Source organism: Podarcis bocagei (genome assembly GCF_964188305.1).
Source record: "Podarcis bocagei genome assembly, chromosome: 17".
NCBI lineage: Eukaryota > Metazoa > Chordata > Lepidosauria > Squamata > Lacertidae > Podarcis > Podarcis bocagei.
This window is the reverse complement of record NC_138143.1, coordinates 40,261,465-40,285,802: the sequence shown is the minus strand read 5'-3', so window position 1 is coordinate 40,285,802 and position 24,338 is coordinate 40,261,465. Positions and strand designations below refer to the sequence as shown.

Below are 24,338 nucleotides of genomic sequence, written 5' to 3'. Positions count from 1 at the left end.
TAGACCTTCCCTCAGTCCCTTCTTCATTGACAGGGAATGGGGCCACCATTTGGGGGGCTGCCTCAGGTGCCAAAACGTTTTGGGTAGGGTGGATGATAGATCCAATATATTGTCCAAAACTGGTTTGAAATCCATATTGTGATATTGGTTTCATAATTTTTGACCTGGCAATATATCACAAATCATGGTGTTTGTGTGTGTTATGCAAAAATCACAATGTAGGAAGAACAGTGAAGCCAGCCAATGCCTCTATGTAGCTCCACTATGTTTTCTGGTGATATATTGCAGTGTTGAAAACCAGATATTTTCCAGTCCTAGTAGCAGAAGGGAAAATGAACTGCACCTTATGATTCTGTCCTGGCCCACATGAGGGAGGCAGAGGCCTGGCGTAACAAATGCAGAAGGCACAGAAAGCCATGTGAGCAGGATACCAACCCTGTGGACAAATCTGACTTCAAATTTGGAGGACGCCAGGTCTGCTTTCACTCTTATGAATTAATTGAATGGCTCATGGAGCAAGCAGAAAAACAAGGCAAAGCTACTAGAAAATGGGAGCAGATTTTGGTGAGTTTTTCCTAGAAGTAGAAGACATGCTCATCTCCATTAATACCCCCCTCCAAAAGAAAAAAAGATGTACTGTATTTTTCGCTCTATAAGACGCACCAGACCACAAGACGCACCTAGTTTTTGGAGGAGGAAAACAAGAACAAAAATATTCTGAATCTCAGAAGCCAGAACAGCAAGAGGGATCGCTGCGCAGTGAAAGCAGCATCCCTCTTGCTGTTCTGGCTTCTGGGATAGCTGCGCAGCCTGCATTCGCTCCCTAAGACGCACACACATTTCCCCTTACTTTTTAGGAGGGAAAAAGTGAGTCTTATAGAGCAAAAAATACGGTATTTTGTTACATCAGATCCAGGGCATAAGGCCTGTTCATGGACCGAAACGCCATTTGCTGTGACCAACCAACGCAGATCAGCCCATAATAAAAAATGAAGACTATGAACAAGACCCAATTGCTGGAAGGGGGGTACAAGGTTTTTATTTGATCCTTTGTGTTTTGGCATATAAGGGGCACATGAAGAACTGGTGCTAACTTTACAGCCCAGGTTCCCCCCAGCACAATTCCCAGGGGGGGGTGAGGGCGGGGGGGGGAGCCGCCCTATATGGTACAGAAAGCCACACGTAACCCAAGTGCTCCCTGCTGTCCCCACCCCTTTCTAAATTGTCCAAGCGTGTTATAGTTACATCAAGAGGAAACATGTTGTGCACAGATGTCCCCTGGGTGCCTGGGTTCAGTGAGATATATATTTCCCCCCTTCCTGCTCTTACACAGAGGTTCAAACCCACCCCCACCCCCACCCCCCAGTGTCCAGAGGGGCAGCAAACTCCAGCTTCCTCCAGGAGGGATACTGCTCCTGGGGCCGCAGCAGTGGCACACAGACACATAGGGTTTGAGAGTTGGCCCTCTTCGTTGCATTCATCGCTGCCATTTCCCCTCCTCCTGCCATCGCCTGGCTCCTACTCCACATCTGGCAGGAGAGGGTCCTAGCTGGAGATTCGCTGGTAGAAGTAGATGTAGCCAAGATCCTTGGGAGGCTTTTCAGAGGCGCAGACTTTCTGGTCGTTGTAGATCACCCATCTGGAGTGGGGCGGGGAGAAGAGGGGTTTATTGAAATTATTTCTTTTCCTTTTATGAAAGGAAACCAAGTTTCTAGTCGTTATGGTGGCAAAGAATGCTCAGAAGTGAACAGATCGAATGCCTGCTTAAATCTCAGCAGCCAGAGAGGTGAGATAATAAGATATTCAACGTAGCTATTACACCCAGCCACTCCCAAATATAAGCGAAACAATGTATCAATAGGGCACAATTATTATTTCCCCCCTCTAAAATGCCACTTTGCGTAATGGGCATTACAGGCTTGGGATTGCTTTGGGGCAGAATTTTGTTTAAAAAGCACACATAGCCCAGCATACGGGCTCTTTCAGTAGCCAAGCTGCCCTTCTGCAATGGCCGATCGAGGCAGTTACAGTGGTACCTTCCTTTGCATACGTCTTGGATTACAAACACGTCAAACCCGGAAGTGCATGTCCCGGTTTGCAACCTTTTTTTTTTAATTACAACCCATTATTTTTTGATTACGAACAAATTTTTTTTAGAGGCCCCATTGGCAAAAGTGTGCCTTGGGTTACAACCTGTTTTGGTTTACAAACGGACCTCCGGAACGGATTATGGTTGCAAACCAAGGTACCACTGTAAAGGGCTTCTTCCTATCTACAAAATTCAAAGACATATTTCACTGCAGACCAAGGGATTGTACTTGTGGCTTAGTGGTTTCCCTCTACAGGGCTTGACCGATTAAAACAAGTTGCCTACAGGGTAGCTTACATATGCACCGGGAGCAAAAAACTGCAAACTTGCTGAAAATTCATGTTTCTAACTTCTGCTTGGACTGCCTTGTTTAATTTTGAGGGTTAGATTGTAAGTAATACAAATCTAGTTGGCTGGCTGCCTTCAGAATCCTTCCTTGCTCACCCCGCCCGCCCCCCAACTCTCTCAAAGGGTACTTTGTTTCCCCCCTTACCTGCTATCCTTCTTGATATGACAGACGTAATGGCCACACATAGTGGATGTGCCCATGTGGCTGATGAAGGCAAAAAGCCGGTATTCTGAAAGAGCGAAAGGAAGGAGTCAAGCATGCTTGCTACCCTGTCTGCATAGCTCTCCCTCAAACCGCCAGAGGATAGTAGAATTGTAGAACTGAAGAGCTGGAAGGGACGCCGAGGGTCATCTAGTCCAACCCTCTGCAATGCAGGAATCAATGTAGGATCTGATACATTATGAGACTGGATGAGCTGTCCTGAAGAACAGCCTCATTGACATGTACAGATGAGAGGCAGGCCATGGCATGTGCATTTGTGTGTGTGTGATAATCTGGAACGGCACCAAGTCTGTCTTCAAACACTCCCGTCCCCTTAAAGAAGGTGCCAGAGGACACAAGACTGGTTCAGATAAAGTCAATCGAAGAGCCTTTCTGGACCTGGCCTGTGCCCATCTAGTTGCCACCCATAACCACCCAGTTATTTCCAGGAAACAACGGCATTAACCCTTCCTGCATTGTTTGCTGGCTGGCATAAGGAATTCACAGGTACCTTCTCCAACATGGCTAGGAGCCTTTTATAGCCCCAGCCGCCATGACTTGTCCAATCCTGGTTTTAAAGCCACCTAAGACAGCAGCTATCACCGTATCATATGGGAGCAAATTCTCTAGGTCAATTTGGTGCCAAGCTTGGAGTGGGGTGGGGAGAAATAAACAAGGGCTTCAGGGCTTGGGATGAAGACTGATGGGTGAGGCACAGATCTAGGCAACCACAGTACGGACCACGATGTTCTAAAGCGCTAGGGAACCAAAACTACTCAACCCTCGAAAGTCAAAACTCCCCCAGGGCTGCAGACTCACTTCCAGATCCATCACGCACTTTTGGCCCTACAGGGACAGATTCAGATATGGATTCGGCCGCCGAACGCCCCTCCGAAATGTCCATGGCCGCTTCTGCGTCCAGGTCGTCAATATGGCTGAAGATCCAGTCCACAGCCCGCTCGAGGCTGTTATTCTGCGGAGGAGAGGATTGCAAACGGTCAAGCTAGGAGCCCACCCAATTCTCCCACCCTGTCCCCAAAGGGCACAGTTCCAGGCGCAATGCTGCAGAGGAGAAGCAGAAGAGGAGGAACGTTCTGCTCATCTTTCACCCTCGACCCACCGTAGCTCTGAGCGCTTTCATGGCCTGATCCCGGGAAAAGCCCATGGAGACGATGGTGGCCACGCTGTCTTCTGATGGAGGGTCTGGACAAGCGATGGTGGAACCTGGTCCACTGGATCCAGGAAGAACCAGAGGATTTGCAAAATCTAGAGAAAAGAGGGAAAAAGTGGGAGCCATGGAGTTTTCCCACCCAACATGTGCTAATCCCAGCAGGAGGAAAAGTTTAATGCCCTGAGAACAGGGACCCACGTTGCTGACGTACCTGGATCATCCATGTGGGACATGACCCAGTTCATCGCCGCCTCAGCCCCACTGTTCCCAGTGTAATACACAGCTTTGCGGCAGGCGTCCGTCGGAAAGCCCATCTCCACCAGTTGAGTAATCACAGACTCATCCAACATAGGGGCTGCAATGGGAGGGGAAAGGGTTAGAGCTCCCCAGAAAGCACCACTTCTGGCCAAGCCTTTTGTGGGATCAGGCCCCAGCCTTCCACTCTGCAGGTTTTCTCTCTCGCACACACTATGCGCCTTCGCCAAGGCCATGCCTGTATCCAGCGGTCTGTGGAAATGGCCACTCCTGCAGCGGCAACAAGCAGTTGCTGGGAGAGGCATAACCACCTCCCCAGCTCCGCGCACATTTCTTAAAGAGGAGTCAAAGACAGACCCAGCCTGGGATGAGATGGCAAACGATGACCATGATTTACAACACCATGCTTCGTAACAAATACAATACTATTGTTGAAGAATATGGGTTCATAATAACTAGGGGAACAATTCTATATGCATTGTGATGCCTCTCTTTTCTTCGTCTTCTTCCTTTTTGGTTGATGTGAGGTATGTCCCCCCCCCAAAAAAAAAGCATTTATTTTTTTTAAAGATAGACCAAGCCCTATTCCCATCCATACCTTCCTCACAGGGCTGTGCAACTGGTGGCTCACCAAACCCACATGCTGCCCAGAGGGGCTGGGGCGACCCAGTCAGATGGGTGACATATAAATAAGATGATGATGATGATGATGATTATATGGTAGCCTGCTAGCCAGCAGCTCCACCAGTCTCCTGTTCTCGCCGTTGCCAAAACAACACCATCCCGACAAAAGTATTTAAGGGACAGAAGATGGGGAACATCCTACTAGGTCGGTTTTGCCCTTGACATACTACAGTTTCTTTGAGATTTCACAAACCTGATCCTGAGAGCAGTCAGTGGAGACTTTGGTAGCTGCCCTACCTTCAGGTGGGAGATCAGGCAGACAATAGTGGAGCTTTTCGCCACTGACTTCTGAGAGAGCCAGAGGAATTATGACGACTGGGAGGGTTGTCAAGCTGCTGGCAGGCTACACTTTCTAGCTGGTGGGCTGTGTTCAGTTTGGTGGGCCACAGCTGCACAGGTCTTCTCTAAAGGAAATGTACATGCTGCATGTGACGATGACTACGAGCAGAGGAGGTGCAAGTGCCCTTTGACAAGAAACGGACTTTGCCAAGGATCGCAGAGGGTTGTTTCTCTGGAATGCCTCTTCTGAACGAGGCCTGAAGGTGCACTATTCCCCATCCAATGCCATAACATTTCGCTCTGCTAATTTCATGGTGGGATTCAAGGTCTCAGTTAAGGAAGGGTTCGGAAAGCTCCAGGGCACCACAGGTCTCATTAGATGGGGGAAAAGATGTGAAAGGAGAACACAGCTCTTAAACAGATGTGCCTCAGAGACAGGATTTGAGCGTGGTTGTTAGGAGCCCCTACTCTCGAGTAGGACCCTGGCAGAGACACATGCCCGACTGGCATGTTCTCTCCCTCCTGGTCGAACGTTCGGGAGCTTCAAAAGCTTTCTTCAGCCCAAACTTCACAGCGACTGATTCCAAGAAACATCAGCACACTTACGGATACGCAGAGTATTTCGCAGTTTGCGTAACAGAACTCAGTAGCTCAGCATTTTGGCTAATCTACTTTATTTACATAAACACACGCATGGAGCACTGCAGCATGGCTCCCTCTCTCTCTCTGGCATCAGACAGCAAAGAGAAAGAACAAAGAACAATAGTCCCACTTCACGGCACACAGTAACACAAACATCCTGTCTCCATCACTTCCCACTCTGTGGAATGAAAACATACAGAGTCGTGTGATAGACAACAATCCCATGACTGCAGACACGGGGAATGAATCTTCAACAGTGATTGACTCAGGCTAAAAAAAGAAAAGAAAGGGGGGCGGGTGATTCTCTAGAAACACACCCTGTAAGATTCAGACTTTACAATTCCATCCCTGAAGCCCCCATGATTCAATAGTGGATCCTGAGATGTAGTGTAAGGTGGTGCAGAGTCAGGCAGCCAGCAATTCGACAGAAGAGCTGACAGGAAGAGAGACTGAGCAAGGAGAAGGAAAGGCACTGACACAGGTGACAGGACACAAGGAGAGAGATGGAGGGGGGGTTGAGTGAGTGAGTGAGAGACTCAAGGAAGAGAGGAAAGGAGAAGAGTCACTAACATGTCGGAGAGGAGAAGTGAGGGGAGCAGAAGGAGTCGTCGTCCTCGTTGCCATAGAAACCCAGGCTACCTTTGGGCTCATCTGGCGTCACCAGCGGAGGCGCTATGTCAGGCATCTCCTCCTCCTCAGGCTGCAGTCCCGTCCCCTGGAGCGCAGAGATGTCCAGCTCATCTGGCATTTCGATGGAGACATCTGTCAACGCAAGCAGCACAATGGGGATCAGGTCAGGGATTGTGTCGAAGGTAAATTGGCTAAACAAAGAAGGCTAGCGTAAAAAATGAAAGAAAACGCCACAATCTATGGACGTGCTAACAGAACAAGGCCACCGATAAGGAGAGGCTCCTAAGAATAGATGTTGCGTAGTGGCAGAGACCATGAACCAGGAAGTCCACAGCCACAAACCTGTGTGAGTGTCTGGAGGCAGTTGGAGGATGGACGGCGACTAATAGATTGAGGCTGAATCCCAACAAGACAGAAGTACTGTTTTGGGGGGACGGGGAGGGCAGGTATGGAGGGCTCCCCTGTCCTGAATGGGGTAACTGTGCCCTTGAAGGAACAGATGCGCAGCCCGGGAGTCATTTTGGAATCACAGCTGTCCATGGAGGCGCAGGTCAATTCTGTGTCCAGGGCGGCTGTCTACCAGCTCCACCTGGTACGCAGGCTAAGACCCTACCTGCCCGCAGACTGTCTCGCCAGAGTGGTGCATGCTCTAGTTTTCTCCCGCTTGGACTACTGCAATGCACTCTACGTGGGACTACCTTTGAAAGTGACCCAGAAACTGCAACTAATCCAGAATGCGGCACCTAGACTGGCGACAGGGAGTGACCGCCGAGATCATATAACACCGGTCATGAAAGACCTACATTGGCTCCCAGTACGTTTCCGAGCACAATTCAAAATGTTAGTGCTGACCTTTAAAGCCCTAAACGGGCTTGGCCCAGTATACCTGAAGGAGCGTCTCCACCTCCATAGTTCAGCCTGGAAACTGAGGTCCAGCTCCAAGGGCCTTCTGGAGGTTCCCTCACTGTGAGATGTGAGGTTACAGGGAACCAGGCAGAGGGCCTTCTTGGGGGTGGCGCCCGCCCTGTGGAACACCCTCCCATCAGATGTCAAGGAAATAAACAATTATCTGACTTTTAGAAGACATCTCAAGGCAACCCTGTTTAAGGAAGTTTTTAATGTTTGATGTTTTAACGTGTTGTTAATATTCTGTTGGGAGCCACCCAGAATAGCTGGGGAAACCCAGCCAGATAGGTGGGGTATAAAAAATAAATTATTATTATTATAAACCGACCAGGTAGCTTTAAGCAACCTAACATCCTGTGGTGCCCCCCTTCATTCCCCCATATCTACAATTGCAGATAATAGTGGCCTACCTCACAAGGGTATTTGAAGGATTCCTGGAGAGCTGAACCACTTTGAACAGTCAGAAACACCATATATCTTTGGTAAGTATTTTCATTACACAAATCAACTAGGACAGAATATCTGGTGCAGCCACAGGAGTTGCCATGCTGGAATTATGAGGCGTCACTCCCAACCCTGGACAACCTGTGATTTCTCAACATTTTATTTATTTATTACATTTTAGCACCACCTTTCATCCATAGATCTCAGGGTGGGTTCACAGCATAAAAATACAAGATGAAAACACAAAATGTACAAAAAACCTTGAAGAACAGCCCTCTTACCGAGTTTTTTGGGCACCCAGTCTAGGCCAAAAGTGAACTTCTTGATCTGGATCACGAGATAATCTGGGAAGGATGCAAACCGGGTTGTCCTAAAAAATGAGAGGAAGAGCTAGTGAAGCACCCCATTTCAAAAGTTAAGCAACACCCAACCAAGAGAGAAGGGAGACTCCTCAATATATAAACTCTCACATGGAGCAGCAGTTGCAAGCTTACAGTTTCTTGGATTCTCGCAAGCTTCCCACTTTCTGCAGGGACCGTGCACACAATTGCTTAACTTGCTTCTACTATGGATGCACGTTGTTTCATACCAAACAAAACCGAAAAATGGAAGCCACCAGTCGCAAGGCTAACAGAACAAACAAATGAGTTCCAAAGGGGCAACTGTACACCTTAGAGCTGAAGATGTCCAACAATGTGAAAGGTCTTCCTTCCACAGGTGGAAGGACAAAAAAAGACAGAGGTTTACCCTTTGCCTGTGCTGGTACTTTCTGAATTGGAGAAAGGTTTGTAGGTTTCTGTGCAAAATACAGCTGTAGCTTATCAGTTCCTTTAAAACTTTTCAGTCCTATTCCCATACACTTCGCTGGACTGATCATGTTATGCGGATGCCTGATTATCATCTTCCAAAGCAGCTACTCTATCCTGAACTTAAAAATGGAAAGTGTAATGTCGGTGGTCAACAAAAGAGGTTTAAAGACTCTCTCAAGGCAAATCTAAAAAAATGTATGATAAACACTGACAACTGGGAAACCCTGGCCTGTGAGCGCTCCAGTTGGAGAACAGCCTTTACCAAAGGTATCATGGGCTTTGAAGACACTCAAACTCAGGATGCAAGGGAGAAACGTCCTAAGAGGAAGGCGTGCTTGGCAAATCCACACCGTGATCAACTCCCGCCCAGAAACCAATGTCCCCACTGTGGAAGGATGCGTGGATCCAGAATTGGCCTCCACAGTCACTTACGGACTCATTGTTAAAACCGTGTTTATGGAAGACAATCTTACTCAGCTACGAGTGATCGCCAAAGAAGAAGTTGTCCCACCCAGATCCCATTCCTCTGTGATATGGATTTGCAGATTGTAGCTAATCAGTCTCCTCCCTGTGCCTGGCATGTGCTTCTTTTACCTTTATTCATTCAAAGTTTGCTCAGAATCCAAGTGTGTTTTAGTGAGTGAGCAATTATGCACTGTGTGTGTGTGTGTGTGTGTGTGTGTGTGTGAGAGAGAGAGAGAGAGAGAGAGAGAGAGAGAGAGAGAGAGAAGGATGTTCTCTCTCTCTCTCATATACTGACTGAATCAGTCCATTCATTGTCACAAATTACAATGAATAGCAGATGGGCAGTTTCTGGTTGTAGACAAGGGAGACATGCTGGCAGAACATCAGGCCATGGCACTTGGCAGCCTCCCAAATGGAAGAACCCAGTAGTTTTCCCATCCACTAGCTAGCAAAACGAGGAGGAAATGGACTGAGGGAAAACAGGATGAAGCAGATATCCTTCGCAGGCAGCTGCACCTGTGTGATTGCAGCCACATCTCTGGCTAAGGAGGCTATTGTTGCTCAGTCTTCCCCTCCTCCCCAAATTATTCCCAGGTAGGGAATTTGCCAAGGGGCTGGAGTTAACTTTGGATGCGAGGGATATCGAAATATGATTTGAGCTATTCCCTCCCAGTCAGGAAGCTGTGCAGGGCGCACCATTCTGGGTAATTACTTGACTAAGGCAAGGCAGTAAAGAGCCCCTCTCACTTTCCCAGCTGCCATAGCATCAGCCACAATCTGTGCACAAATTGAGAGGGAGCAACAGCCCAGGTTTTTGTTTTCTCCACAAATCCTGTGGGCAGTGGGAGAACAGCAGACCCAACTCATGGAAGATCTGCAGGTGAGGGGAGTATCTCCTATGTAAGATCTAGCCAGGGGTCAGCAAACATTTTCACCACTGTCCATCAGACAGTATATTTTGGAGAGAAAAAAATGAACAAATTCCTATGCCCCACAAATAACCCAGAGATGCATTTTAAATAAAAGCACACATTCTACTCATGTAAAAACACGCTGATTCCCGGACCGTCCGCGGGCCGGATTTAGAAGGCGATTGGGCCGGATCCGGCCCCCGGGCCTTAGTTTGCCTACCCATGCAGGTAAGCTGTATACAGTGAAGGGGAATGTTACAAACCCATGGCACGCCATCCCTTGGTCACTGGTGCTGCAAGAGGAGGCAAATGGGCTCATGCCTTTTGTTTCTGATGATGAGAAACATGACTGGAAATTGTGTCGCGCAGGTTTCTAGCACCTAGGTCTCCCAGTTCAGCTCAAGGTCCCACTCTCTGGGCCTCATCGGCTCTGGTTCGGTGGTGCAGCTTTGTTTCTCAAATCTTATAATAGGCATTGTTTGTCAAAGCCACTAATGCCTCCAGCCAGGACTTCAGACTGTGCTCAATGTCTGCCAACCAGGCCTGTCTGTGCAAGAGCCTGTTGTCTGCTCAGCTGGTGCTCCTCTGCCACACTTAGTGTTTTCCTACATAGGGAAAAGGGGTCCTGTTTTAGGAAAACTGTCTGAAATTTGGTAGGGTCCAGCTCCTTGGGAAGATCATTGAACGACACAAAAGCTTCACAGCAACAGGAAACAACTCCACAACGGCACTAATACAGTCACACCTTGGTTTCCAAACAGCTTAGTTCTCGAACGTTTTGCATACCGAACGCCGCAAACCCAGAAGTGAGTGTTCCAGTTTGCGAACTATTTTTGGAAGCCGAACGTCCGACGCGGCTTCCAATCGGAAGCTGCAGTTTGGTTTCCGAGTGTTTGGGAAGTCAAACAGACTTCCGGAACGGATTCCGTTCGACTTCCAAGGTACAACTGTACAGTGGTGCCTCACAAGACAAAAAGAATCCGTTCTGTGATTCTCTTCGTCTAGCGGTTTTTTTCGCCTTGCGAAGCAAGCCCATTGAAGGATTAGCGGATTAGCGGCTTTTAGAGGCTTTTAGCGGCTTATCTGCTGATCAGATCAGCTGATAAGCGGCTTAGCGCTATTAGTGGCTTATCTGCTGATCGGATCAGCTGATAAGCGGCTTAGAAAAAGGGGGGGGGAGGGAAAAAAAAAAAACCAGCAGGAACTCGCAAGACATTGTCGTCTTGCGAAGCAAGCCCATAGGAGATTCATTTTGCGAAGCACCTCCAAAACGGAAAACTCTTTCATCTAGCGAGTTTTCCGTCTTGCGAGGCATTCGTCTTGCGGGGCACCACTGTACTATGATGACACAAATGCAATCCTCAGCAAGGTTTATTTCCTTGCATGCCCCGAATTTCCAAGTTGCTAGCACTACCTCCCTGCTCCCCCAACTCACTTGAGCGCCACAGACTTGGCCTGCAAGGCTGTGCTCCAGAAGTCGTCTACTTGCTCTGGGGCCCCATAGGCCTCTAGGCAGGAGCTGAAAGGCACCTTGGCACGGACCAGTTCGGGCAGCGGCTGCTTCTCTTCCTCAGCCTGCCGCTTTCTTTCTTCATATTCTAGCAACTCATCTGCAGGAAAAAGGAAAAAGAAGCACACAAGGGATTTATCATTAGGTTTGGCTATAGGTCATGGAAAATGGACTGGCCAGCTGCAATTTCCATTACATAATTCCCTGTGTGGCAGCATCTTTCACCTTTCTTCTTTCTTAAAATTCTTCCTGGTATGTTCCAAAAATACACACCATCGTGACAAACAAAAACAGTACCCCGCCCCGCCATAAACAGTTTAAAGGGCCATTGATTAATTAGGATTAGAACAGCTACCAACCAGACACAAATCCTTGTGCAGGGTGTTAAATTGTGCTGTTGCTGGTGAACTCCAGATGAAATTCTTTATCTATTATTTGTTGCAGTTTGAATCCTGGTTCATATTGGGAACTAAATCTCCCTTGGTTGCCCTAATATTTACTTTAAATGTTGTGAGGATCCTATGCCCTTTTAAAATGTGTTTGTGTTGTTATTTTGATTTTGATTATGTACCGTATTTTTTGCTTCATAAGACTCACTTTTTCTCTCCTAAAAAGTAAGGGGAAATGTGTGTGCGTCTTATGGAGCGAATGCAGGCTGCGCAGCTATCCCAGAAGCCCGAACAGCAAGAGGGATTGCTGCTTTCACTGCGAAGCGATCCCTCTTGTTGTTCTGGCTTCTGAGATTCAGAGTCTTTTTTTTCTTGTTTTCCTCCTCCAAAATCTAGGTGCGTCTTGTGGTCTGATGCATCTTATAGAACAAAAATTACGGTATTTTGTGGTTTTATATTTTGATTTTATTCTGTGAACCGCCCTGGGACCTCTAGAAATAGGGCGTTATTCAATAAATAATAATAAATGATCATAGATTACCCAGAAAAGTTGGGTGAATGCAGCTGAGCTGATTTTATTGGATTTCTTGGTGGTATTTAATTCTATTGCCCAGCCAACATCTGTTTGGCTGGGCAAGGTAACGGGGGAGTTCTTGGTTTGTTTTTGCTTTTATTAAGTATTTTGTCTTCTTATTTTGTGTTTTTGTGCTGCAAACTGCCCTGTGATATTCGGGTGAAGGGCGGTATAATTTTTTTATTAATAATAATAATAATAACAAAAACCACAGGAAAAGCTCGGCAGTATCCTCTCCCTTAAATCCATGCTTAGTGCATGATGTGCATGCACCTTAGATGACAGATAGGGCAGAGGTGGAGAGACACAGAGGCAGCTGCTATGAACAGGGTTTTAGTGTTCCTAGAACCTCATACCAAGGCTCGGCCAGTTTCAGAGTGGAGCAAGGAAAAGGGAATTGGCTGGCCATTACCCTCATGAAAATCACAGGGAAATGATACAGCAGGGTTTCTTAAACTTGGGTCTCCCGCTGTTTTGGACTACAGTTCCCATCATCCCTAGCCACTGGTCCTGGTAGCTAGGGATGATGGGAGTTGTAGTCCAACAGTCCGAGACCTACGTTCGGGAAATGTTGCGGCAGAGTAAGCTTTGCTTGGGGTGGAAAAGAGACCGTTGCTCTTGCACATACCACTTTGAGCACAGAAATAAAGGTCTGCAAAGGACGGAGGGGAGGTGGGGAGACACCAGTGACATCACAGCTCCCCACCTTTGTTCAGCGCTGCCTCCATGGGCACCGGCAGCTGCATGATGTAATCAACGCGCTGGGTGTATTTCACTTTCTCCGTGGCCAAACACTTGAGCTTCTCCTCCACCAAGAAGCGGAAGACCTCGTTGGGGTTCTCGGAGCTACGGCAGTTCCTCTGAGGAAGGAAAATATGGGAACAGGAAGGAGAGGCGTTAGGGCCAGCGACAGCATACATACTGGAGGAGAGGATCCAGGAGCAAGCAAGCAAAAGCTACTCTGTCCGCCTCTCCTTTAAGTGTGGTGTAGTGGTTAAGAGCGGTGGACTCGTAATCTGGTGAACCAGGTTCGATTCCCCGCTCCTCCACATGCAGCTGCTGGGTGACCTTGGGCCAGTCACACTTCTCTGAAGTCTCTCAGCCCCACTCACCTCACAGAGTGTTTGTTGTGGGGGAGGAAGGGAAAGGAGAATGTTAGCCGCTTTGAGACTCCTTCAGGTAGTGAAAGGCGGGATATCAAATCCAAACTCTTCTTCTTCTTCTTCTTCTTCTTCTTCTTTAAAAGCCTATGCCAAAGCTTCCAGGCTTTTGGTCTTTCAGGAAAGCACTTGCTTCAGCTGTTGAGGAAGCACTCTTTTGGGCCTAGACAGCACCCTGCCTAAGCCAATGGCACACCCAACATTCCTTATACTCGAGTATAAGCAGAGGGGTTTTTTTCCCCAGCATAAAAAGTGTGCTGAAAAAGTCGGCTTATACTCGAGTATATACGGTATTTCCTCTCTTCCAGTGACAATACTGTCAGCAGCCTTCTCCCTCTTTCCCTCTGGTGGCAGCATTCAGTGCTGGCCTGCCAAACAACTCCTAGTCACCGGCCCAAGTACACATCCCACCATTTCTATCCAGTAGAAGTAGAAATCCATTTCCTAAAGCCCGGGAATTGTTACCTCCACCATGTTAATGAAGTGCAGGAAGAACTCCTGAGCGTCTTGTTGCCGATTAGTAGAGAATTCTGGATGCCCTTTGCCAACAAGTGATTTAAACATTCGAGGTGCGATGCCATCTTGAATGCCCTGCAAGGAGAAGAGACATTTGCTTCAACCAGGAGAGATCCGTAACCAGGGTGGATTTGATTTAAATCAAATCAATTTAAATCACAAGTCAGTAAGACTTGATTTAAATCTCTTTTTTTACAGAAAGACTCATTTTTGCTGGTATAATCTTAATCTTTACAACCAGATGAATGATTCATTTTTGGAATAGTAAATTTTCAGAATAGTTTTTACATCTATATCAAAAATTACTGATTTGGTTCTACTATTAGAAATAAATTAAGACAGATAATTATGAAATTATTGTGAGGTTTACTACGTAAACTGTTCATATTTGGACAACTTTTCTGCTGTACTTTATTGGAAGGAGAAAAGTAATCATTTCCTTAATAACAAGTGAAACAATTTATTTAACTAAAACAATAACATCATAGCATTTGTATCCATGTTTGTTAACTGATGTGGTTAAACAATTTAAAAAACAAGCAGACTGAGTTTTAGCACACATGAAAAACTTAAAACAAATCCTTATTTCCTGATGAATAGCCTTTGGACTATAATGTAACTTAAATTGAAAACTATCTTTAGAAGGAATTTTTCTCCAAAATCATTTTATTTTAAAAATCTGATTTAAATCCAAAAAATCCGATTTAAATTTTAAAAAATCTGATTTTTAAATTTTAAAAATATATATTTATTTTTATCCACCCTGCCTGTAACTGATTTAGGAAGCCTCCTTCCAAGCTCAGGGACAAATGGGCTTCATAACCCTACCTTCTGGTCCAGCTGCTGCTCTCCATCTGAAGCAGCTGGCTTTGAATATTCCCCAGAGAGTAACCCATGGCCCAACTTGGCTCTGGAAAAGCAGATAAATGTAATCAGCCCTGACATGGATAATAAGAGCATGACCTTGTGAGTTTTAACCTTGTAGCCTGCCGAAATCTTGATGGGCACCTCCTGCTTCACACAAAAGATCAGTGTTTGGGCTCTAATACTTGGAGTGATTTAGGAGCCTCTCAGTGTCAACTGTGTCCAAGGACAAAATAAAAAAAATTCCTTCCAGTAGCACCTTAAAGACCAACTAAGTTAGTTCTTGGTATGAGCTTTCGTGTGCATGCACACTTCTTCAGATACACTGAAACAGAAGTTGCCAGATCCTTCTATATAGTGAGAAGGTGGGGAGGGGTATTACTCAGAAGGGTGGTGGGAATGGGAGATTGGCAGATAGCTGAGATGAGCCTGTTGACGACTCTTAACGACTGTAATAGGTCTTACAGGAAAAGGCAAGGGGTGAGAAGGTGAAAAATGGCTTAGTCATGTATAATGAGATAAGAATCCAATGTCTTTGTTCAGACCAGGTCTCTCCATGGTTTTAAGTTTGGTAATGAGTTGCAATTCAGCAGCTTCTCTTTCCAGTCTATTTCTGAAATTCCTTTGTAGTAAAACAGCTACTTTGAGATCTTGTATAGAATGTCCTGGGAGATTGAAGTGTTCTCCTACTGGTTTCTCTGTTTTGTGATTCTTATGTCAGATTTATGTCTGTTTATTCTTTGGTGAAAGGTTTGGCCTGTTTGTCCAATATAGAGAGCTGAAGGACACTTCAGCTCTCTATAACTATATAGAGCTATCTGTATAACTATAACTATAACAGCTATCTGTAACTGTGTCCAAGGAATTCTGCAAACAGTACAATATGTCTTTTCCAAGGAATAGGGATATCAGGATTGGTGGCATCCAGCTTTTCCTTGAGCTATAGAGCTGGAAGGGACTCTAAGGTGCAGCAATCTCCGCTAAAGCATCCAGGACAGATAGCCACCCAACCTTTGCTTAAAAGCTTTTTCTTTTCAAGAACAGGTGTGATGTACCTTTGGCCCACCGGGTGTTGCTGAATTACAACTCCCATCATCCCTGGTGTCAGGGAACTGCAGGCAGCGAGGGAGGAAAGAATTAGAGGATACAGGGAACGATCTCCACTGCTCAGTACGGAGTCCTCCTCAGAAGACAGAGAAGAGGATAGTGAGTCTGGGGAGGAAGGGGTGCTTCAGAGAGAGGGGGATCCACGTCACAGGGGAAAACGGAAGGGGCTGAGCCGTTGGCTCTGTTGGTCTCAAGGGAGAGGGAAAAGAGAAAGTAGTTAGAGCAACGCGTCATGAGAGACGGGTCGCTTTGTTTATTCTGCATGTAATCTTGTCAGAAGAAAATAAAGAAAGGAATTTATGGCTGGCTGCCGGGAGTGTTTTTCTGCTAAGTGCAGCAACGCATGCAGCTGGCTAGCTGACACCTGGCTATTAGCCATGTTTGCTGGGCAGATGTAATTCATAGCTCAGCAGCACCTGGTGGGCCAAAGATTCCCCACATCTGAAACAAAAACTAATTCACACAATTCAGGTTTTTTTAAAAAAAATAATAATCCCAAAATCTTGGATTTCATTTTAACAGGCTGCATCTTGACCAGGCTTCCTCAACCTCGGCCCTCCAGATGTTTTGAGACTACAATTCCCATCATCTCTGACAACTGGTCCTGTTAGCTGGGGATGATGGGAGTTGTAGTACCAAAACACCTGGAGGGCCGCGTTTGCCTATGCCTGATCTGGACACATCAAAGAACTGTTTCAGGCAAACACGCTTTAAACTTTGTATGAGAAATCGGGTTGGCAAAAATGGAACTCCCAAGTCTGGTGCCACAGTGTTATAAAGCATATACTACACACATAAAACACCTTTTCTTTACCAATCTAGCTGTGCCCTTAGATTTCTAAACCCTCACAATTCTACAAAATGTGGCAGCACCCCAATCAGCGCAGAATGTTTTTCAAGTTGTCACTGCTTTTGCTTAGTGAGCACACTCTGTTCACTGCCAGTGGCAAACATGAGGGGCAGTAGCAAGAGAGGGAAGAAACCCCTCACTTTAGTCCCCAACCCTGTCCCTTTGGGGCAGAGACTGGCACCCAGGGGTCTAGCAGTCTAGTTTCACAGGTGATGGGGGGGAGAGCTGAAATGGATGTGGGTCAGGAGGCAGAAGGCCTTCTGCCATCCATCAGCTCAGACCTCTGGCAAGAGAGATCTGTCTGACTCTCCTCTGGCAGCCCATTGGCTGGGGAGAGGGAGGAAGAAAGGGGTGTGGCATGTGGCAGAAAGAGAGAGAAGGGGTGGCTGTACCCCGCTAGCAGCGCAGCAGCCACTAACACAGACAACCCCCAAGGGAATGCAGCCCATGACAGAAAGAGCCCTTTAGAGTACTACGTACACTTGGGTGTTGAAGTCCTGTGTCGGATCAGCAGGAGCATTTTGGAATATTTTCTCTAGCTTGTCTACATACCTAGAATGCAAGCAAGCAAACGAAAAAGAACAGTTCAGTGAACCCACGGTTGCATAATTCAGAACAGCAGAGCTGGCAAGATTCGGGGGTTTGGGGGCCCAAATAATCTCAACCTCGTTTTGTGAAAATAATAATAATGCACATGTCTTGGCCTTGGAGCAGTAGAGAAACATCTCTTGCTTTTGGGTCTCTATTGCATGTTTGGAGTTGGAATGTCCCCTTAATATGACCTTGATTAGGTACCAACTTGAATGATGCTGAGAGAGATAGCTGCCCCTCAGCTCTGAAATCTCCTTCCTCTGGAGACTCCTGTTTGGCATGGCTTCCAGAAGCAGTGTGTTTTCATTCAAGTTGGCTTCTGATAGCCAGAAGCAAGGAGGGTGGGCTTTAATTAAAGAACTGCGGCAAGCGGTTTTGTGACTGATGAACTCTCACCCATTCCCAGTGCCTGAGGTGTGGCAGGGTACACACTGAACAACAGCAACAAAACTCACTGAAAATCATTATCCGAATTTTGTAGGTCTGCTAGATGTACAAAGCTTTAGACAAGGCCCACAAATGGTTTATTTTAACTTAATTAGAAGCAGAGAGAATGAACGTGGGCTACGCTATCAGGACACGTTGATTTTTTTTCAACTTTCAAATTCCAAAAATGAAGAGAGCTAAAATGCTGTAACATATATTGTGAATTCAAAAGATATTTTGGTTAAATCGATATAATTTAGTTTTGCTTGGTAAGTAAAATGTGTGTAAAATTTCAAAGAAATCATTAAAAATGATTGCCAAATATCTGCAGTTAGATACATTAGTATTATTTTTATTGCTTATTATTGCTTCATATTGTTGCTTCCTCTTATTATTCTTTAGTATTGCCTGACATTTTCAGAAGGCAAAATAAATTTTCTTTGTTTTTCCAAAAGCCATTTGTGCCTCTTCATCAAACGCAGACATACCAAGCTAAATGTTGTCTAATCACAAAATTAATAGCAGATTTGAATTCCTCACACCCAAAAACATATTTTTGAGACCCTTCAGCTGAAGAAACTTGCAAAAATTATGTTTCACCCTCTAAAATGACACCATACTACGCTATGCTCTCATCTCTGAAGGTGTTAAGATTGCTATATTACAGGCGATATCTGTTTGCACTCTCAGAAGTGATTCAATACAATTTGCTGCAGCTACAGGCACAATGGAGGCCTCCTCCAGGTCACTTACTTCCGCTGGAAATCTGGTATGCTGAACAACACCTGCACTACTGAGTTGAGATAGCAGCTGTTTCCCAGGTTACGGATGCCTGTGTAGCCAGGGCCATAGAGTGGCTTGAGCTGAACCCCGGACTCTTGGATCAGCTCCCACTCACCAATCCGCTGGTTCATGTCAATCTCTAGCTCTGTCATCGTCTTGTCAGTCTGGGAAGAAAGAACCACAGAAAATGCTCAGAAAATGCCCCTCCCTCATGAGTTGCTGATCCAGGGAAAATTAATGGAGTAAGTCACAACAAAGGCGGCATGTGAGAAAGCTTACAAAGAACTCAAGAGCCCTCTCCCCACTCTCCATCTGGGCTACTTGGAATTTATCTTGCTAAAACATTGAATCAAAGACAGAAGAATTATTCTGGCCGCAGTCTGGCATTAGGAGTTGGTAACAGGCAATTATGGTGCTGGAGGAGACTCTTGAGAGTCCCACAGACTGCAAGAAGATTAAACCTCTCCATTCTTAAGGAAATCAGCCCTGAGTGCTCTCTGGAAGGACAGATCGTGAAACTGAGACTCCAATACTTTGGCGACCTCATGAGAAGAGAAGACTCCCTGGAAAAGACCCTGATGTTGGGAAAGATGGAGGGCACAAGGAGAAGGGGAGGAGAGAGGACAAGATGGTGGGACAGTGTCCTCGAAGCTACGAATATGAGTTTGACCAAGCTGCGGGAGGCAGTGGAAGACAGGAGTGCCTGGCGTGCTCTGGTCCAGGGGGTCACGAAGAGTCGGAGACGACTAAACGACTAAACAACAACAGGCAGTCTCTCTCTCTCTCGATCCCAATTTGTCCGAAAGCCTTTGAGCTACTCCAATGGCAAATCCATATCCCATCCTAGTGTCACATGTGAAAATCTCAAGCCCGAGTGGCCATGAAAATCTCAGGGCAGGAAGCAACACTCCCATCGCCCCTTCTCACCTTCTGCATTTTGAGCATGTCAATCCCAAAATGAGCCAGGTGCTCTGCCAGGTTGGGGTCCAAAACCATGTCGTCTTCATCGTATGAATAGACATCTAAGGAGAAAGGAAACATTGGGAGGGGAGGTGGAAACCAACAGCTTTTTGGTGCTGTTCCACCTACAGAAATCCTCAAGAGCAGGGATGACCACCTGAGGCAGCCCAGCAGGCTGAATGCTGCTTGAGCCAGCAAGATAAATTCTATCTGGTCCCCAGCAGTCCTATTTTTTAAAAAAAATACAGGAGAGAAGATGAACTATCTTTGTCTGCACTTTGAGTAATGCAGGGCGGGGGTGTCGTTTTTGAAAGCTGCATGCAAAAAATGCTACTTAAAATTTCAACATTAAATCTTTTATACGCATATTTTGCAGGATTAATGTACAATACTATTGGCCCATAATTACTCAAGCTGCTTATGGAAGGGATGGGTTGCATGTCAAAATATGCTTCCAGCTCATGGTCGAGAAGGTCTGCCAACTGGCAGCTGATGGGACACACTCAGTTGTTTAAGTGTGCTGATCTGGCTCTTCAAGGCCTTGCAAAACCAAGGTACAGTTGTACCTTGCTTGTTGAATGCCTTGGTACTCATCCGTTTTGGTTCCCAAATGCCATCAACCTGGAAGTGAGTGCTGTAGTTTGTGAACATTTTTTGGAAGCCGAATGTCCAACGTGGCTTCCAACTGAGTGCAGGAAGCTGCTGCAGCCAATCGGAAGCCGCGCCTTGGTTGTTGAACGTTTTCGGAAGTCGAATGGACTTCCGGAACAGATTCCGCTCGACAACCAAGGTATGACTGTATGTCCAAAACCTTTCCTTCCTACAAAATGTGGGCAAAGAGACAGGCCTTCCAGATGTGCAGAAATATATGTCTCTCATTATCTGTGAAGCACCTATGCTCAATAACAGCAGAGATCCTGCAAGGCAGTGAAGGTTTAGGATCAGAGTTTTCCTTCTTCTAGAGGGGCTACCTTCCTAGGCTGATGAGCCCCATCCGCCCCTCACTTCCCTCTACAGCAGGTGCAGAAACCGCCTTCTTGACCACTGGACCGACTATTAGTCTCATCTGCTCAGTCTGCCAGAGCCTGTTTGCATGCAAGGGCGTGTAGCAAAACTCATTTCTGACTCCCCTGCCCCAAGAACATGTGGTCATTCCTGGTGGAGAAAGGCAGGCTTCTAGGATATGTAGCAAACCAACTGCCCTAGCAGGCCTCCCAATCGTGGAAGAATGTTGGCATGTGCAAGAATAGCCGTGCTCACTTCAAGTTGGTGGGGAAAAGAGGAGTCAGCTCCGACCCAAACTGTCCTTGGGCCCAGGCAGCAAAGGCTTCTTGCAGACCCCTATGACTGTAACTGCTTCATAGCAAGAGCACAAACAAGAGAATGTGTCCGTGGCCACAGACTCCAAAAACTATTCTAGCACCTGTCTTGTCTGCAGGATGTAATCCATTGGTACAGTCAAATGCAACATTCCTGTAACTTCCTGTTCCACTGGACTGGAGCATCTTCCCCCTGCATGTGACCTGGGAGATGGGCGTGGCTGACTCCATAAAAGAGCCATCATGCAGCCATTTTCTCAGTCTGTTGTCTTGCTTCGCTTGCTCTCTTGCTTACTGTTCTTTTGCTGCCATGCTGTTCTCCTGCCGCCATTTTGTTCTATTAATGTAATTTTGCTGTCTGCTGGCTCTCAGCCAGCAGCACATGAGTTCAGTCTCCATATGAGATGAACTCACTGTCAGTTTGTGTAAATACTAAGTAAAGCCTGCCTTTCAGGGACCAAATCGTGAACTGAAACGTGAGTAAACTTTTTGTTACTTTACTCAGAAAGACTTTTGTGTCTTATGTTTTTATGCATATTGTATTATTTATATGATGTTAGCCGCTCTGGGTCTGACTCCGGCCGGGAGGGTGGTGTACAAATAAAATGTATTATTATTATTATTATTATTATTATTATTATTATTATTATTATTATTATTATTATTATTATCATCAAATGGGACACCAGGAAATAATCTTAACTAAGAGATTCAAACAAATCTGCAAACTAGCTTCCAGCTATATTGAGGGGAATTTGCTCTGCTACATCACTTCACTAGCGTGAGGGACGGAGGGATAATACTCATTCAATACATCCTTTCCCACTATCCTTAACATTCCCACATTGTCAGGACAGAGACTTGGCTGCAGCCTCAGCTAGACGCTTCGCTCACCAGCTCCATCAGGAGTGATTGTTCCCAGCTTCACGGCCAGCGGGTAGCCCGTTTCCCGGTAATGTTCCACTGCGTGGTTGTTGCCCCCGCTGCCGTCAAAGTAGCGTCGTCCACACAAGATGGAGCCATCGGTCATGTTGAGCCACAGGTTCTCGCGCATGTCGCACTTGCTGCACTTCCAGCCACTGGCAATGGAAACAGGTGGGGGATAAGCGACTTCTCTCAGCCACTGCGACTTTCAGCCCACCAGGAACAGGCAGGCAGGCAGCCATGTACAAGCAAGCCCGAGCATAGGCACACACGCAAGCCTGTCTCCTTCCTGGAGAACTTGTGGGCTTGCATCCTCAGGTGAGAGCAGGCGGGAAGACTTGGCAAGCGTCAAAGGAGTCCCTTCCTCCTGCTACGGGACTCAGCAGAGGGATGGAGTCATTTTGGAATCACAGCTGTCCATGGAGGCGCAGGTCAATTCTGTGTCCAGGGGAGCTGTCTACCAAGCTCCACCTGATATGCCGGCTGAGACCCTACCTGCCTGCAGACTGTCTTGCCAGAGTGGTGCAGGCTCTAGTTATCTCCCACTTGGACTACTGCAAGGCGCTCTACGTGGGGCTACCTTTGAAGGTGACCCAGAAACTACAATTAATCCAGAATGCGGCACCTGGACTGGCGACAAGGAGCGGCCACCGATACCAAATAACACCGGTCCTGAAAGACCTAGATTGGCTCTCAGTACATTTCCAAGCACAATTCAAAGTGTTGGTGCTGACCTTTAACGCCCTAAATGGCCTCAGCCCAGTATACCTGAAGGAGCGTCTCCACCCCCATCGTTCAGCCCAGACACTGAGGTCCAGCTCCGAGGGCCTTCTGGCGGTTCCCTCACTGCAAGAAGTGAGTTTACAGGGAACCAGGCAGAGGGATTTCTCGGTAGTGGTGTCTGCCCTGTGGAACGCCCTCCCATCAGATGTCAAGGAAATAAACAACTATCTGACTTTGAGAAGACATCTGAAGGCAACCCTGTTTAGGGAAGTTTTTAATGTTTGATGTTTTAATGTGTTCTTAATATTCTGTTGGGCGCCACCCAGAGTAGCTGGGGAAACCCAGCCAGATGGGCGGGGTATAAATAAAAAAATATTCTTAATTGTATTATTATGCCAAGACTTTGCAAAGAAAAGACTAGGATAAACAAAAAGACTAGGATAAACAAAGAGTGTAAGGATTTGCTGAACCAAGAAACTGAACTGGAATACAAAAAAGGGAGGCGTGAGGAGGTCCGGGAAATAAGCTAATGAAAAATAAGTAATGGAAAGAATGAGTTGTTTTTAACCATTTTTATTTTGTAATACTTTGAAAATCTTAATAAATATCTTATTAAAAAAAAGAGAGACTTTGCAATCAAACTCACCAAGGAGGGATACGCACAACATTCTGGAGCTGCTGCAGTGAGAAGGCGTGCCTTGACACACGCCGAACTTCCCCATCCCAGGCCTGCACCTCCTGCTTCCGCGAGGCAGAGTCTGCTGTCAGAATCGCTTCAATTGCACTGGAAATCTGAACGGCCAAGAGAGGGTCAGCCTTCCAGTGTCTCCTAACCCACCCACCTGCATTGCACCTGCAGACAGAGTTCTGCCAAGGCACCTCGATACTTCCCCCCTCCCCCTGCCAAGCCCCAGTACTTGGCCTTTCTTCTGCCCCCAACAAACAATCCAGGACTGCCCCCCCATTCCGATGAAAGAGAGAGCCTACCCTGTCCTTGACCATATCTGGCAGACCCTCCAGTCCATCTCGAGGAATATCCAAGTGCTCTGGTAAAATGACTATTTTGACATATTCATCATATTCATATTTCTCCTCCGGGATGTCAAACCCACCTTCCACGCCTGCCAAAAGAGAAGAATACAGCAGCAATGAGAGGTGCAAGAGACAACATGGTAAGATCAGGAATTAGAAGTCTGAGCCAAATACCAAACTTCACATCATCGGACCCCCGAGCTTAGGATATGTATGATCTAAAAGGGAATGGGAAATATCAGCTTTCCTGCAGTCTTTACTACTAGGAAAACTGTAGCCCAAATATATGCAAGGACTTCATCCTCAGGGTACCAGAGAGGAGCAGGGATAGTTGCTTACCAATAGCTAGACGCGTTGGTTTCTTCCTAGGAGGATCTCCAGAGCTGGAGTTGGTATCTTCTTCTTTCTGGAGGAAAATCAAGAGGGAGGTAGTTAGGAAGCCATCCCAAAGACTGGGCCACAGCCCACAAGGCAGTAGCCATTGGGACCTGGAATTTCTTCCCCTGCTCAGAAAGTTAAACACGTGAACCCCACTTTCTCAGCTCAAGCAGTTCAAGCGCATAAGATAGAAAGCCAGCTATTCTTACCAACTTGCGTGTCTTCTTAAGATGTAGATAAACTCGCTGACCTGTTTTCTCATAATGCTTCCCCACATATTGCTTTCCAAAGCCCAGGAATGTGTTCATGCAAATATACAAGCCTCCATCAGACTCCTGTAGAATAGAAATACGAGGACATTCAACAGGTATGGGGGGTTGAGGGGTTGTTGATGAGT

At 46.5% G+C, this 24,338-nt stretch overlaps 1 protein-coding gene across 2 annotated transcripts in view; it reads right to left on the bottom strand.

Moving 5' to 3' along the window:
- Positions 1-1,013: 1,013 nt before the first annotated feature.
- The window catches only part of USP5 (ubiquitin specific peptidase 5), a 29,816-nt gene continuing 6,491 nt past the window's right edge, over positions 1,014-24,338 (bottom strand). The window contains exons 2-20 of one of the 2 annotated variants that reach the window (XM_081176323.1): positions 24,151-24,276; positions 23,903-23,969; positions 23,519-23,652; positions 23,178-23,323; positions 21,779-21,963; positions 19,533-19,627; positions 18,576-18,769; positions 17,286-17,357; positions 14,813-14,894; positions 13,934-14,059; positions 13,015-13,168; positions 11,271-11,445; positions 7,932-8,020; positions 6,241-6,432; positions 4,022-4,165; positions 3,760-3,905; positions 3,459-3,612; positions 2,583-2,667; positions 1,014-1,639 (exon numbers count right to left, since the gene is read on the bottom strand). In XM_081176323.1, coding sequence (XP_081032449.1) covers positions 1,546-1,639; positions 2,583-2,667; positions 3,459-3,612; positions 3,760-3,905; positions 4,022-4,165; positions 6,241-6,432; positions 7,932-8,020; positions 11,271-11,445; positions 13,015-13,168; positions 13,934-14,059; positions 14,813-14,894; positions 17,286-17,357; positions 18,576-18,769; positions 19,533-19,627; positions 21,779-21,963; positions 23,178-23,323; positions 23,519-23,652; positions 23,903-23,969; positions 24,151-24,276 — 2,460 coding nt within the window. In that variant the 3' untranslated portion in view covers positions 1,014-1,545. The remainder of the gene's footprint in view (positions 1,640-2,582; positions 2,668-3,458; positions 3,613-3,759; positions 3,906-4,021; positions 4,166-6,240; positions 6,433-7,931; positions 8,021-11,270; positions 11,446-13,014; positions 13,169-13,933; positions 14,060-14,812; positions 14,895-17,285; positions 17,358-18,575; positions 18,770-19,532; positions 19,628-21,778; positions 21,964-23,177; positions 23,324-23,518; positions 23,653-23,902; positions 23,970-24,150; positions 24,277-24,338) is intronic. The other variant, XM_081176324.1, reaches the window with a different exon arrangement.